Source organism: Stegodyphus dumicola, chromosome 1 (assembly GCF_044657685.1).
Source record: "Stegodyphus dumicola isolate Sdum_Otavi_A_Nest chromosome 1, ASM4465768v1".
Taxonomy (NCBI): Eukaryota; Metazoa; Arthropoda; class Arachnida; order Araneae; family Eresidae; genus Stegodyphus; species Stegodyphus dumicola.
This window is the reverse complement of record NC_140768.1, coordinates 77480996-77497886: the sequence shown is the minus strand read 5'-3', so window position 1 is coordinate 77497886 and position 16891 is coordinate 77480996. Positions and strand designations below refer to the sequence as shown.

The window sequence follows — 16891 nt, the reverse complement described above, 5'->3', positions numbered from 1 at the left end:
TTTCATGAAAATCTTTCTTACACACTGCACATTCTCTACAATCAGTTCCACACCCTTGCTCTCCAGCATTGTTATGTGTGCAGATCCAAAGTTTTCCATAAACTATCTCTTACCTGAAATCCTACATGTTAATAATTTAGACACACTAGATGTCAGCGAACACGTTATTTTAAGGTTGTACTCAAATGTCCTAAGCTTGACTTGCATGAAAACCTTCGCGTTGGCCTTACTTTTGGCTACTTACATTCACTAAGCTATCTTCTGTTTAAATTCATCATTATCACTTACTAGCTTGTAATTTAAGTTTATCATACACAGCATCCAAACAGTTAAATTTTACAAAACAGTTAACAAACATACTTCATGAAAAAATTTAAACTTCATTTTACATTAAAAAATAACTCAATTTGCACATTACATCACAAGGCCCAGAGTTATCAATATCTAATTCTCAAATGTGCTGAAATATCTTTTGGACTAAAATCACAGTATCATGTTTATACTAGAAATTAAAAGTCTTAAGGTAAATTTATAACTAAAATGGAAAGCTAAGCTTAAAGAAAATAAAGTTCACTTATATTTTGCCTCGGCGATACTCGTCCATTCTTTCCTGCACAAATTCCTGCCATTGACCGTTTACTTGTCGGCCGTTGATTTCCTGGATCTTCAATTAGTAATTTGCTCTTCTGAGCTCTGCTCTTATTCGTCTCGATTTCCTGTCGACTGTGGAAATTTTTGCTATAGTGATCTTCTGTATATCTGGAACTGGGTAAGATAAAGTCTCTAATTGCTCCAAAAAGGTCACTACCGAAGCTCTGCCGTCAAAAATAGTTGCTGGTTTCATGGACGTTCGCACCGTATTTACAATTATTCTGACGCCTTCCATGGGACTTTTTGGTGCAAATGGAGCTTATAATAGTGCGAAGGGCAGACTAAATATTGCTTTGTCTTGCGACATGATTCGTAATTTGTTCGGGCGTAAATCATGTCGTATTAATTCATCTGTAATTGCTGATTAGTCCCAAAACACTAACAGCCGTGAAGCGAATTACCGCTATGTCTGAAGTAACAGAAATCGTAAAAAGGTTTAAACAGCTTTTTGTTCAAATGGAATTTAGGTCATAACGCACTTTCTTGTGCTAACTGTGTCAGCCACAGCGACTTTGGTGAGGTTTAGACAGAGGAACTGTAACCCGTTGCAAAGCCTTCACAAAGTAATAGGCAATTAATAAAATAGTATCTTACTAAAAATTGGATTGAACATTTTAAGTAAAAGCATTTTTTTAGTTCTTAATACTTAGTATGTTTTCTGAGTGGAAGTTAAATTTGCAAATGTTTAGCATTGCATAATTTTTTCAAAAACGTTTGTGAAACTACAAACTTTTTCTGTATCTAAATAAAGAAATACAAATGCTGTATATGCGCCCCACCAGAGGTCCAGCCACTAAAGACTGCTGAATGTAGGTAGTTTATGGCAGGCTCGAACCCAGGCAAACCACCTGCATGGTTGGTTTTTGCAATTTTCTCCATGTACAATGTGAAAAAGAGTGAATTCCCTTACAAAGTCCTCACGAATGCAGTCTGTCTCTTAAAGAGCTAACCTTGGTAGACTTTGCCATATATATTTAACCTAAGACAGCTTTATGACTGTCAGTTTAAAATGTAATGAAGGATCTCTTTATCTTTTTCATGTAAAACTTTGCTGAAACATCGAAAAGGTCTTTTAACAAAAATATTACTTAAAATCAAGCATTAAACATAGCTTCATTTCATAAATTTTGCTAAAAAAGATAATAATACCATTTATAATATCAGAATTAAAATAAATAAGTATTTTCTTCAAGTATTTTGATTGTATACAATATATAATATAATTATAAACGTATACCTCTCTAAATAGTGGTAAAATTGCGTTGAGGACATGCAAGGAACCCCAACATTCCGATAACGTTGAATTTATCAATCGTAATCTCATGAACTACGAATTGACTTCTAATTATTATTACAAATATTACTGATTCCGAGAGTATAACTAAACGTAGTTTTCCATGATGTGACCTAGCAAAGAATGAAATCTCATAAAACACGTAATCCGCTCAGTTAGTTAATTTACAGCAGGCATGTCAAACAGAGTATTTTAAATGAGCTAAATGGTTAATGCGTACAATAATGCGGGAATACAAAAAGGCGTAAGAAAATAAGACATTTTCATATTTTATGATATACTTTGAGTGAATAAATGCATAAAGACTTACCCATTACTGTAGTTCTTTAAAAAACTGAAGGAACGGATTCTTTTCTGGCACCTGGTATTTTTTTTCCTGCAACCAGCGTTTAGATGGATGGTTGGAGATACGCTGCTCGCGCTAGCAGTTTTCAGAATAAAGTTCACATGAAGGTTGTTGACTTACACCTCTCCAGGGACTTGTTCGTTTTCAGTTAAATGAGAAAAGTTGTTCACTGTAATACGTACTACCAAGCATTCAAATTTGCTGCTGGAATACCTCAGGAAAGCCTTTGTAATTTTCGGCGATCCTCACCTCAACGAATCTTTAATTTAGAGTCGAATGTACTTTTAATTTCATCTGCCATTCCATTCTCAACATCCGTTGAGAAAATAATTTTGTAAAGAGACCATGTTCAGAGTCCTTTTAATACCCAGTAATGTATATAATGCTTCAATATCCAGTGGAATTCCCATTTTGGATTAATATATTGTAATTATATACTTATTATTTTCTCGAGGTGAAACGAGGGTTTCACTGTGGTAGCAAGTTTGGCATGCCTGTTTTACAGCCATCGAATAATAATTTTTTTTTTCAATGAACAAAGACAGGTTTATTTTCCTTCATTCTAACAAAAAGTGGAGAAAATTTAATATACACTGTAGAAAGTGTGAAAATTTAGCTCAGCCGATATCAAAACAAAATTAATTTGCGGTGTAGTTTGCTTATATATTATTTATAGTAAATAAGACTGAAAAGTAAAAATTAACTGGTCTTCCAAATGTTGATAATTTGCTGCAGAATGTTCTCTAAATATTTTAGCTCAGTGACCCATCGACATACAATGACAATTTATAGAAATAGACGGTCTGGGTAGGAGAAGTAAAGAAAATAGAATCCTAAATAAATAATGCAGTAATGAATTAATAAGAGATAAAACATGAAGTTAGTAGTTATACATAAATATATGCAAATATATAGCAAAATATTTGAACACTCCCAATTTGTAGCTATTTAAAAAGAAAAATTTAATGAATATTACTCTCCTGTAGGAAGAGATCTTAGAACTGCTTCAGCGCATGGAAGACTACCATGGATCTCCTATTAAAATTGCAGAGTTGTTAGCCCCAAGTATGTCAAACAACATTACATCACTTATATTCGGTAAAAGACTCAAGCCTGACGATCCTAAGAGGCAAAAACTGGATAAGCTAATAAACGAAGTCGGCCGACTGGCTGGTGCGCTTTCCTGGCAGATGTTTTTCCCTTGGATCAGAACTTTCGTGTCATTCTTTAACATTGGCAACAAAGCAAAACTATCGAGATGTCTCTTGGAAATGAAAGCATTTGTTAGGTATGTGAATAATGTTAAATAGAGGAAACAAATTAATTTTTAAAAAGAATGAGTAATGAGTAAAGAATGAGCGTTTTTTCACTTTTCATTACCAGATTTAATTCATTGCCTGATTATTATTTTATTGCCAATGTGTATATGGATGTTTTCGATGACACACAAATGTGTTCTAGCTTAAATCGCGTTATTTACATTCTTTTGTATCATTCGGGTCAACTTTGAATTTTATGTGTGTACTGCAAAATATTGTTTGCAACTTTTTAAAAATTTTCTTCGTTCCCTCAAATTTAATTTTCAACTCTTTGTGTATATATATATATGTGTGTGTGTGTGTGTGCGTATTGATACGGCAGTCGTGGCACATGAAAGACGAGGCTTGGCATCAAATTCCAGGAATTTCTGTAGCAGAGTGTTAAGGCGGTATCCAAAGAAGACACAAGATTTCACTTTTTCCTATCCCATATCTTTATTTCAATTTCAGAAACAGATCAATTTTCCTTACTAAATAAGATTACTTTAAATATATTGCGTCATAGAGGAAAGGAAGGTGGGAGCAGCAGCGTAGGTTTTAACAGCACAGGGAGAGGGAAGCTTCTATTCGCAAAACGGCGCGCATTCATTATTCATACTAGCTATTTATACTAACGTAATAGGCTAGAATGTTCTTGAAGGTACAAGTCTGGGGAGGGAGATCCTAAATTGCGGAAAGTTAATTAGAGGTTGCCTACGTAGAGCAAAGCCATCATATATTTTATATATATATATATATATATATATATATATATAGTTGAAACAATGAGATAAATAAACAAAATTGTAACTATAAGAAACTTTAGTAATATAGGAATAAAACTGAAAGATATATGGTATTTGAATGAAAATATGTGGTAGACCTAATATTCTAAATTTCATAAATAAAATAAAATAAAAAGAAAAGAAAAAATTCTGCATAATGGTAAAGTAGAATATCGAGTTAGCTATCTGTCATGATGAAAGAGCAAAATAAGAGCTAAAATTTATGTCTTATAGAAAGAAAGATAAATGGTGAATAATACAGTAAGTAAATAATGTATTAATGAAGTAATATTAGAGATTCGTTAATGCATTTCTTTTTATAGTAATCAATATCAACATATCTAATTATGCTAAATTTTTAGAAAAGAATTGGAGGAGCACGAAAAGACTTTGGATCCAAATAACATCCGTGATTTTATGGATGGTTATTTATTAGAGATTAAGAAAAAGGCAGATGATCCTGATACTTCTTTCACAAGTATGTCTCATCTTTCCAAATATTACTTCTCTTAATCTCTCATTCCCTTTTCAAATTATACTCTGTTTTACATCCATTTTTAAATGAGCTCATTTTGCGAAATTCCGTTTAATTGTCCATATTATGTTGTCACAATGCATATTCATGAAACTGGTAGCATTTTTGAAGGAATTTTATATAATTGTAATGGAAAGCATCAAGATATTTAAGTTGAACAGTTTAGTCAAAAGCTTTGAACTCTGTTTCATTAGAAGCTGCAAAATCTTTACTAAAAAAAAAAAAAAAAAGGGTCAGTTAAAAAAAGAAAATTTGGAAGCTTTCAGATTTTTATATTATACCCAAAAGGGCGTTTTTTTAACGTTTTGTTTTCTGTGTTACCTTTATTTTTAAATATCATGTTATTCGCTTTTAAACCACATAAAATTCAATTTAACAGTAATATCACAAAATATTTAGAAACAGCGAAACAGCATATCTTTATAATTTCCGATACACAGTCTCGAGCGCTGGAGATAAGAACATTTTTTTTTCGTACAGTGTTGCTGTTGCTCGCCTTGAAATCGCTGAATTTGTTAACCAAAAATTCGTTGAAGTTTTAGAAAATGTGAAATAGATAATAAAACAAATCCGAAATACAACATTCGGGTTTCCAAGTGCCCATATTCGGTTGGAGAACTGCGTTGTTCAAAATTTGACGACTCTTGGTACCGTTGTTTTTTCAAGGTGCGAGAAACATTCCTGCATTCCTGCAGATTATTCATTAATTAGTTTCTTTAAATATAATACATGGTAATAATATTTTGTGGCAACAGTTTGAAAAGTGAACCAACGCAGAAAGTGAAACGATGCAAAATGCCGTTTTGAGATTAACAGCCCTCGGGTCTAATGCCCCTTTGGGCTAATAAAGGTAAAAAGAGTGAAAAAATAGCGCGACCCTCATATTTTTTGTTTTTTTTTATAAAAGAAAGGGAAATGTTTTGAAATAGGAAAGGATCACAAAACGAATTACAGTATTTCCGTACTTTTTAACCTTTACCCACTAAAGAATAGCATTGCATTTTCTCAGTTTTGTAGCTTCAGATACCGATATCATAAATTATAGTGAAATCTAACAAAATTTCCTAAAACAGAAAAGCGGTTTAACAAAAACCGTAGGTTAAAAATGCCATTGAATATCGAGTTTAAGAGTCAGGCATTTATTTTTTTAATCATGTCTGATCATCCATGAAAGGGTTCAGACTTTTCAAGAAGCAATCAGATGCAGCCCTTCGAAACTGCTTAAGCATTTTTCTTTAAAATGAATTTCAAGTTAATAGTCAATTATTATTTATAAAGCTGCAAAATAAAATTTGTATCTTTCATAAATAACGTATTCGGTCTCCTGCTTACCTTGTTCTTTTCATAATATGTTATGCCGTAAAAGCTGCATATTCCTGCGCTTTTCGTAATTAATGCAGAAGAGGAACTTGCAGAAACATGTTACAATTTAAAAATTTTTGTTATTCAGAGGAGGTTTTAACGGATTTGTCAAGAGCGTTCTTCGGTGCCGGAAGCGATACAGTACGTGTGTCAGTTGAGTGGACATTGGTATTATGTGCTGCTTTTCCAGAAGTGCAGACGAAAGTTCAAAAGGAAATCGACGATGTCATTGGAAGAGAACGATTCCCAACTAGAGCGGACCATCTGCAGATGCCCTACACAGAGGCTGTTATTCTGGAGATGAGTAGATTGAAAACAGTTGTACCTATGAATTTAATGAGACTGTAAGTTTCCTTCACTTTTCAGTTTTTTAAAAATAAGTAACAAGAAAGAAAGAAATATATAATAACTCATATGAATATTAAGGAGTATCTGATATAGTAATACATATTAGGTAATACTAAACTCTCATAAGCTGTTATAAATTTAGTTAAGTCTTTCTTTATTGAAAGCAACTTAAAAGCAGTAAAGAACAAAGCATGACTGAGCCTTGTTGTTGCTGTCTTGTCCATGATTTTCATGGGCGCCCACCAGCGGCCGAGCGGTAAAGTCGCTGAACACTGGTAGTTCGGTCCGAGGTTCGAATCCCGCGAACGGGCTGGCTGCATGGGTGTTTTCGTGGTTTTACCATGTGTAACGTGTATACGAGCCAGTTTCCCTTAGAAAGTCCTCCACGAAGACATCCCTCCCCTTAGGCATATAGCCCTAATGTTCTTTGCCATAATTAAATACACACAAACACCATTATAAAGTACGTACAAATCAGAAAATTCGCCATCGATTTTTATATATTGTTTATAAACTTATTCCTTTTACGATATTCATGTAATACTTGTTTCAATTGGTCCAAATAAAATCACATTTAAATTATTAACTATATAGAGTAACATAAAGCTAAATTATCGGAAATAAAAGAAGGATCATACACATTGTCAATTAGTAAAAACATCAACTTATATTCAGTACAGTATCATCGAAATTAAAAAAGCAATTTCTTGAGAGGATTACAAGAATTTTATTTGGGACATTAGATCCAGAAACATGGGAAACTACATTTATTAATAGGAAAAAAATGAAAGATACGTTTAGTTATCAAATTTACCATTTAACACCGGTATCGGTAGGTATCAAAACAGATTCGCTGAACAAAAACTATATTTTATAAGGAACAAAGTGTATTGAAAGGCAAACATAGTTATTGAGTTCTGAAGTCGTAAATAATTTATATTTTTATGTTTAAAATGGTAGATCGTTACAGTTGCGTATATAATGATAGTATTTATGAGCTAATATTATCATTTTACGTGTAACTAGCCCGTTCGCGGGATTCGAACCTCCGACCGAACTACTATTGTTCAGCGACGTTACGGCTAGGCCGCTGGTGGGCCCACTTTATAATGTATGGATAATAAAAATCTAATCGACAGAAATTTTTATTGATGTATAGATTAAAAGCCCTTTTCTGTATCTTTCTTATTTTGTTCAAATGATAATTTAGATTTTTAATATTTTGCTTTTCTTTTGTTTGTGTCATGCAGAAACAAACGTCGGAGTTTTTAAAACTGAATTTTTTGAGTTTTGATATTATTCACAATAAAATTTTAGTTTATAAATTCGCAATGTAAGATATTATTTTTTTAACCTTTATTTAAATAGAGAAATATAGTATTTTTTGTTTTTAATTGTTATATTTTTGTCGCCTACCCGTAAGTGTCCGCCAAAACATCACGGCAAAAGCATCACGGACGACAACGCGGAGAAAACAACGCAAGGCGAAAACTTTGTAGTACATCGTTGGAGAAAAGAAAGCAAAAAGGCAAACATGCATTTTTCAGGTTTTGAAAGTTGTAAATGCATATTTACATAGTGATTTGGAAGAGTAAGAAGGAAAGAGGGATATTTTTATATTTCATATTTTTGAAAGAAATAATAAATTTTTGCTGAAAAAGTAAGAAGGAAGCATTTAAAATTTGACAGTACAAAATTAATGCAACTTATAGCACTTAATAGAATTTTAAATTCACACAACTAATTAATAAAGGTCATTAATAAATTAATATTTTGATAAAGATTTACTAATAATTTTTCATGAAAAATGCAGTCTTAAAATGATCAGAAAAAGGAAGATAAATAATTGCATGAGGTTACAGGAAAAGAAAGATAAATAACTGCATGAAGTTTTCAGGTTTAAATCCTGAAAAATTCATGTGTGCGATGTTATCGTCACGCGATTATTTGTAGTAGATCCTTTATTTTCTACCACGATACTTTCGACGACGATGTTTTTAAACTTCGAAGTTTTTGAGGCGCTGTATTTTCGACCGCGATTTTTTTTTTACCACCATGTTTTAGAAATGCGATGCTATCCCTTTTCTTCCACGATGTTTTGTCCCATGACGGGTTCGCCTTGCGTTGTTTTCTCCGCGACGTTTCCGTCCACGATGTTTTCGGATGTAGCCCTACCCGAGACAGTGCTTAGCGACGTGGTGCCGCACCAAAACACCCGGATACGAATTCCGGAAAAGGCATATATGTTTGTAAGTGTATAGTGGCATAAGTGAAATCTAAATATGGTGCGAGCTGAAAGTCCTCTTGAGAGGTTGATGGTAGGGAAAGGGTTAGAGATCCTGGTGTCCGTCCCCCCAGGTCGCTCTCCTTGAAAATTGGGGGGCAAAACTGTGCGAAGTGGTGTTGTCACCTGTATGGTGCTCAAGGTTCTTGCAAACGATAGGCGCAGTCTTGACTCCTTGCCGCGATGAATTTCGTAGGCTTGACCCGATTAAGCCCACGAATTCATCGTCGCAAGGATTCAGACAAGCTATATTAGTAGCAACAATAACAACAATTGCTATATTTTTAATTGGTAAACTCTTCTCTGAGGTTATTTTTGTGAGGTTCCCTGAGATTCTATTAAACTGTATTCTGAGGCATTTAAATTGTAAGTTAATGTATTTATTGTTAAAGCGTAAGAACTCAGAATGCTTGCATATCTTACAATAAATTAATCAAAATCTTTGTATAAAAAGTGAAATTTAAAAAATACCGGCATTGAAACTTTTATGAAAGCTGCTATTATAATAGTTATTTCTTAAATTTCTCTCCGAATCAGAAATATATTTTTATTTCTGCAGGATGGGAAATGCAATATTAAGTTTTGTTTGGCTTATTTAAATATGGCAAAGCACACTAAGGCTATCTGCCTAAGGGGAGAGATGCCTTCGTGGAGGAACTTCTAAGGGAAACTGTCTCGTATACACGTTACACATGAGGAAAACCACGAAAGCGCCCATGCAGCCAGCCCGTTCGCGAGATTCGATCCTCAGACCGAACTACTAATGTTCAGCGACTTTACCGCTCGGCCGCTGGTGGGCCTGCAATACTAAGCAATACAGCCATTATTATAATGAATCTCAGTTATAAATCAAAATTTTCTCCAAAAATCTAATGTTCTAAATTTCTATATATTTCTTATGTTTTTTAAACCATTATATAATTTATACACGGCAAGAAGAAACAGGGAATGTTTAATTGTAGACTGCTGTAGACGAGCAAAAAACATCAACAACGACAGAGAATGAAGAAAATTCTGTAAACTTGCAGCAATACAATATTAAGCTGAACTAAATTTTTATTCTACTTAAAAACATTTGAGTAAATGAATTTGAAGTAGTTTGGTATCATTTTCGGAGGTGTGAATGCCGCTATATTTCATTCTAATTCATTTGTACTCTTACATTTATAATTTGTGCCGAATTTGTAATTAAGCGAATTTTACTTTCCATGCATATATTTTGCAGCACACTGAAGGATACGGAATTGAATGGTTATTTCATCCCAAAACATTCTCGTGTTCTTGCAGTCATATATGCAGTTCATCATGATAAGAAACTCTGGGGAAACGATACTGACGTCTTCCGACCTGAAAGATTTTTGAGTGAAGATGGAAAAAAAGTTATTAAGCCTGAATACTTTATTCCTTTTTCTATTGGTATGCATTTTCTACATTTATTTAAATACCTTTTGTGTAAGCACTGAAATTGAAATTATTTTAAAATACTGAGGGATACTGCCACTCTGATTTACTTAACGTTCAATCTTTGGTGTAATTTTTTTAATTTCCAAAATAATCATTTCTGTTTATTTAAAATTTTCTTCATATTTACGTCTTATAAAGCTTTTTCTCAATTTTCAGATTCATTGAAGCGTTCAGTACCTTGTTTTTTACATCTTTTTTCTCTCCTACGTCGCTCGATTTTAATCCTGATAATTAAAATCTAAACAAATACAATCTTATTTCTGAACTTTTTTGCTTGTAGTTAATCTAATTTATAAGTTCTGTGTTAGACAATCTTTAGTTTAATCATTTATTTAATGTGAGGTTTATAGAAGAAAAGATTCCCACACGCTCGGCCATCGACAGGTGAGGACCTCCGAACACTTGAATACATCTGTAAAACACAAAATACCAAAAAAAAAAAAAAAAAAGAAAAGAAAAGAAACATTTGAAAAATAGTTTGCAAAATGATCTCAAGTTGCGATGTCATCAGACCAAAGCTTCATGTGGTCTGCCGAAGTGGAAGTTGCTTCATGCTTTTCTTCCCGACTTACTTTTAGAAGTTGAGAATAAATGTTTGGTGTTAAAATTAAAGGAACAGATAATTTATTTACGACTGCAACAATGATTTCTAACCTTGGTGAATTGCTATTTAAAGATAATCCTACTCTAGCGATATCTGCCTCTTTTTCTTCGTCAAAACATGAGCTAAGTATTATTTGACCGTTCAGCGGTGTCTTTATTTGAATGAATGATGAATTTATGACCGGAACTTCAGCGCCTGAATCGATAAGTGCTTTTATTTTTTTATTTTCTACGAAAATATCAGCATATTGCAACTTGAGAATAAAACTGACGCTATTAACACTTGTTTTGTTTTTTCTTTCTGTTTCTTTATGCGATTCGCTTTTTTTACGTTTCACGCAATCCCTAGCGAAATGAAAATTTTCACCCCTTGCTCCCGCAGACGTAACATGATCTCTCTCGCGTCGACGAAATGACATCCGGTTTACTTTTAGGTTTGCTACGACGGAATAAGTCATTCTTAATACTTTGGTTTTGAACACTTGGTACTTTCGATTCATTAGACTGAACTTTAGGGTTATGTATTTCAGACAATGATTTTCCTCGGGATGAAAAATATAAATCCCATTCTCGCCCTAACTGTGTTGGATTAAACCATGTTCTCCCCTCGCGAACACCTATGTATTCTTTCGTTTTGAAATCCAAAGTTTTATACAATTTATCTGCAACAATTAAATCAAATAACTTTTTAAAACCCTTTTCTGTCTCCCTAACCTGACAGTAGTATTCAAATTTTGCGGTCAATCGCGATGCAAATTGAACATGCGACTCGTTTGCATGTTTAAAGGTGTTTAGAATCTCTCTTGGTGTCAGCTGAAATTCAGCTAAAAACAACTCTTTTAGTTTTTCGTAATTCGACAATGCTTCTTCAGTTGCATATGTTAAAACATTATTTTCTTTAACCCCTAGCAAATTAATTAGTATCTCAGCTTGTAAATCTTTGGAAACTTCTTTGGTGGAAAAAGCTTTTTCCAATGAAATGAAAAACAAATGCAATGCCTCTGGCCGCTCGGAACAGAGATTGTAAGCGTTTTAACGCTTTTCAGTAAATTTTCAACACTAGTCTGTGCGTTTCTTCTATCACCCGATAATGATTGTGATTTAAAATTTTCTAGCTCAATTTGCTTCTCAATTTGGGCTAATTTAAGACGTTCGATTTCTAACAGATAGTGTTCATTACTTGTCTTAGGCTCCTCGACGATCGATTTGACGACGCCACGAACAAATTCAATGTTCGTTTTGAAGACATCAGAATTTTCTATAATTTTTCTAATGTCAGCTTTTTTAGCATTTTCTGGAACATTCTCTCCAATTCTTTCGGCAATTAATTTTAAATCACTCTTGTTTGAATTATTTAAGAAACTCATTTTAAAACGAAACACAAGTATCACTATCTTAAAGAAGAAAAAGTTTTCACAGTACCTTTTTTGAAGTTCGCCGGCTTGGAGCCCCCATAGTTGTGAGGGTGACGTCTTATCATCAAACAGAGATCACACTCACGATTCAAAGTATCAGGTTTTTTTTATTCCTGGTTTATAGAAGAAAAGATAAACGGAATGAGTATGTACAAATGGATTAAATATGTTTAGGAGAGTAGTCACAACACATTCCAGTATGGGGATGTAAAAGTCACAGCTGACCACCTACGTGCGGTCACTTTAGATAAGTTTCAAGTCCGATCGCCTACGCGCGACCAGTAAGCGTCTAGTTGTAGCTCCTTCGCGATCGTTCTGTCAGACCGCTTCTCTCGGACTTCTCGAACCAACTCAAGTTGTGTCTACCTGGAGAGTTCCTACAGAGTAGAGGTAGATAGCGTCATCTGGTGCTTCGTTGAGGCACGACTCCCACATTAAGTTTGAATTGAAATTACATATATTTCAATTTTGCGCTGTTTCGTATCCATGCTCATTTACATTTATGTTCATCAATTTTGGTTTAAAACCTTTACAATAGCCAATAATTCTCTAAGTGACAGTACAAATGCTAATTCAAATTAAGGTCAAAAGTATTAAATATCGAGTGCAGGTTTAGACCTCCTAAAGTTTCATTAGTATAATTCGGAGGTTTAATATAGTGAACTGACAAATACACTGCTGTCCATTAAAATGTGCATATCATAATGAAAACCCAATCCGAACTGGAAATTTGCATGAAAGTTTGAACAGGCTGGGATACGAAGATAATTAGTGTTTCACGGCATGTGCATATTACTGCCAAGAGTAATAACACTTTGGAGTAGTATAAAAGGTCTGAGGGAAAAGCCGATTTTCCCATAAGACATTCGAATTTACTCGGATTTTTTTGTGTTGGAGGTGGTGATATGTTTAGCGTAAAAAGAAGGAACGCATACTAGCACGTTTCAGATTCCTCAGGGAAGCTCATTAAAATCTGCTCCAAAGGAAGACTATCGTAACTCTGATAGCTGCTCACCTTAATCGAGATACAATGACTGTTATGAATTTGAGTCATTAAGCACAGGAGGCCACGCAAAATAATGTGCGGGATCTCGACGGCCCAAACTCTCCAGAATCCACTATTTTATTTTAGACATCTTAATTTTCATTGCTGTGATGGATCGTGCTATCGCATGACGTATACTGTATAAGGAAATTGAGTGTGTTGCACAACACCATATACCCACACGTATGGTGTGTTGATGTCTGCTACGCATCAAATTTCAAGAAGCTTGCTTTGTGACTACTGGTTTGCAAAGCTTGCTTTCATTAGAAACTTGCCTCACTTCATTAATGTTTTTTGAATTAATACCTGCATTGACTTGTTGCTTTTGATTATGCTTAAGGTTCTATTTCTCCTTTTTTCTACAATCGGACCTTTACGGCCCTAATTTCTTGCAAAAGAAGCATTTAGATAGTTTTGTCACTTGAAATATCACGCGTGGATGAAGAATGTGGTTTTTAAAGCTTTATTATTACTATCTACTTCAGCTTGCTGAATTCAAAAATAACTCCGACCGAGACTTAAAAGGTTAATTTTGGTTTTTCTTTAATCTTCATTCTTTTTCCTAAAGAATTCGTGGAGAGCTGGCTTATTGGATGATAGGCCGAGTTTTATCGTTCTACTCCAATGATTAATTGCGAACTGTGCCTCTATAGAGATACAAATGTTTCAACGTTTCTGGTGCTGGAGATTCGTTGTTGATCATATACTGACTACCAATAAGTATTTGGACACCTACGATAGAAAAGAAAAACTAACTTTATTCAAAATCAATAGTTGGCAGAGCCTCCACGAGAGGTAATTACAGCGTGGAACCTCCGAGGTATACTTTCCACCAGTCTTTGTATGACAGCTAGTGGTATTTTCTTCCACTCGGCTTGGAGAAGACATAGAAGTTCCTTCACCGATTTTGCACGGGTAGTGCACCCCTGAATTCGGCGATGCAACTCGTCCCAGAGTTTCGCGATAGGGTTCAGGTCTGGACTCTGGGCAGGCTAGTCCATTCGATGAACTCCATTGGCACCATACCAAGCCTTGGTTAACGTCGAAACATGACAACTGGCATTGTCGTCCTGAAAGTAACAGTGGTCCAACCCGTAAAACTGCCACAACGTAGGAAGCCCATTGTCATCCAAAATAGTGCAGTAGGCATCGGAGTTGAGCTTACCATGAATGGGGACCAAGGGTTCCAGCCCATACCAGAAGAAACACCCCAGACCATAATTCCACCTCCGCCGAACTTGACTGTTGGCACAATGCATTCTGGCAGGAGACGTTCTCCAGGTAGACGTCAGACCTAGACCCTGCCATCCGAATGGTAAAGGGTGAATCTTGATTCGTCACTCCAAAGAACCCGTTTCCACGGATCTACGGTCCAATTTCGATGTGCTTTGCACCACATTAACCGAGCAGCGCGGTTGGACTTTGTGATCAAAGGCTTATGGACAGCAGCACAACCATGAAACCCAAGCAGATGTGCTTCCTTACGGATGGTATTCATTGAAACAATACTCCCGGATGCCTGTTGAAACTCCTCGCGGATGAGGGCCATCGGTTGGGTGTGTTCTTCTGAATTTCTCTGGACAGCATTCGTCGGTCTCTATCTCTGAGTTTCGTTGGTCTGCCGACTCGGGGCACATTCCGACAATCCCTGCTCACCTTCCACTTCTTAATCACATAGGCCACTGTCGATTTTGGGTACTTCAGATCGCTAGATATGTCCCTTAAGGATCGGCCAGATTTGTGATACCTGATAATTATACCTTTCTCGAAATCAGAGAGTTCCGAACTGCGAGGCATCTTGCATGCGACTAAAGCCAATGCTGTTTCCTACAAGATGTATATCGGCGGAGTCCGTGACGTACCTTAGGATCGCAGATATCGTCATTTGCATAGGTGTCCAAATACTTATTGGCAGTCAGTGTATTTGCTAGACTGAAAACATTTGTCAGACTAACTTAAATTCTTAATTGCAGACTAGGTAAAAATATCTTTGCAGTTTTATAGAAGTAGGAAACTAAAACTTCTGGCATACTGTGTGAACTAATTTATGATTTGCTAATATTACGAACCAGAAACTTCAATATTCTGACTTATTGCAAGTTTTTGCCTTTTCTTTCCTTGAAAGCTCAAACGGTAAGCCTGCCCAGATATGAGCCGTGCAGCTTGGAACTAGATGGTCAGGTTTATCACATTTGGATATCATGCATGAAACACTATGCCTATAAAGCCAGATAAGACGTTTAGCTGTATGTTATTAATTTACTGCAAGAAATCAACAACTAGTTAATTGGTATTTTAACAAATGGTATGTTAGCATTATAATACGCAATTCATTAGTTTTTCTATATTTGCAACAGGTTTTTTTAAATACGTGAAAGGTAAAGAACAAATTTACACATTGAGCAAATAAGAATGGTGTTAATCTTTAACTAGCATGGTAGAAACATTGTTTGTAATGTTCATGCTCGGATTGTAAGAATCCAATAAGTAAATCTATAGTCTAAACTATTATGATTTTAAATTTAACTTTTGGTTTTCTGTAGTTCTCACCAGAATGCAATTTTTTGGTTGAGTAAATGCAATTTATTTGTTTTATTTAAATCGAGGGTTCGAATGCTTTTATGATAAAAATTTTAGCAGTGTCACCTGCAGTTTCCGCCCTATTATCCAGCTTTGCCAGCGATTATTCTGATTTTAACCATTTCGCTAGCCGAAGTTAAAAAGACACTATTAAAAACATTGAGCCAGCTTACGTAGAAAAGCTTCTGTAGTATCCGAGTAAGTTACCTTGAATTTGAAATTTCTACTTATGTTACGTTACTACTCGCAAGTGGCGGAGATTTATTTGTAAGCAAAAGTGGTACCTTTTGTTTAATTTAAAGAGTTAGTAAGGATGATATTTTAGTTTTTGTAGGACTTTGTCTTAATATTTACATATGCCGTGAAAACTCCCTTGTTAGTCTAATACGGTCTGAAGGACTTCATTTTAATATTTCACAAAGACCCTACAACGTTTCCAATAGAATAATTACTTACAATTGTAGATTTAATTTTGAAATAAATTCACTTAATATTTCCATTAAAATTAATGAGATGAATGTATTTTATGAGTAAACAAAAGAATTTATAACTAAAACGTAATGCTCGTGTCTTTGAGAAACGTACCTTGCCAGTTGAAGAAACTTAATGCTCGATATCTTGAGAAATCTACCATGCCAACTGAAGATTAAAAACCTTAAATTAAGCGGCGTATCATTCTTATGTGATTCAGAACTATTTCCTAATTTTTCATTTTTCGCTACAACTGAAAGAGAGCGTAACACCAGTGAATTACCGTATTTGACGGCATATAAGGCGCACTTTTTCTCCTAAATTTGGTCTCAAAAAAGTTACCTGCGTCTTTATACGTGAAGGTATTTGCATTCAATAATTGATTATTTGGCTTTTACGAAACGTGAGAA

The 16891-nt window shown here is 34.7% G+C and overlaps 1 protein-coding gene across 2 annotated transcripts in view; it reads left to right on the top strand.

Moving 5' to 3' along the window:
• Positions 1–16891, top strand: part of LOC118191813 (cytochrome P450 18a1-like) — a 62700-nt gene that overhangs the window by 45255 nt on the left and 554 nt on the right. For both annotated transcript variants that reach the window (XM_085816515.1, XM_085816511.1), the window contains exons 4-7: positions 3278–3579; positions 4737–4852; positions 6360–6615; positions 10129–10319. In XM_085816515.1, coding sequence (XP_085672641.1) covers positions 3278–3579; positions 4737–4852; positions 6360–6615; positions 10129–10319 — 865 coding nt within the window. The remainder of the gene's footprint in view (positions 1–3277; positions 3580–4736; positions 4853–6359; positions 6616–10128; positions 10320–16891) is intronic.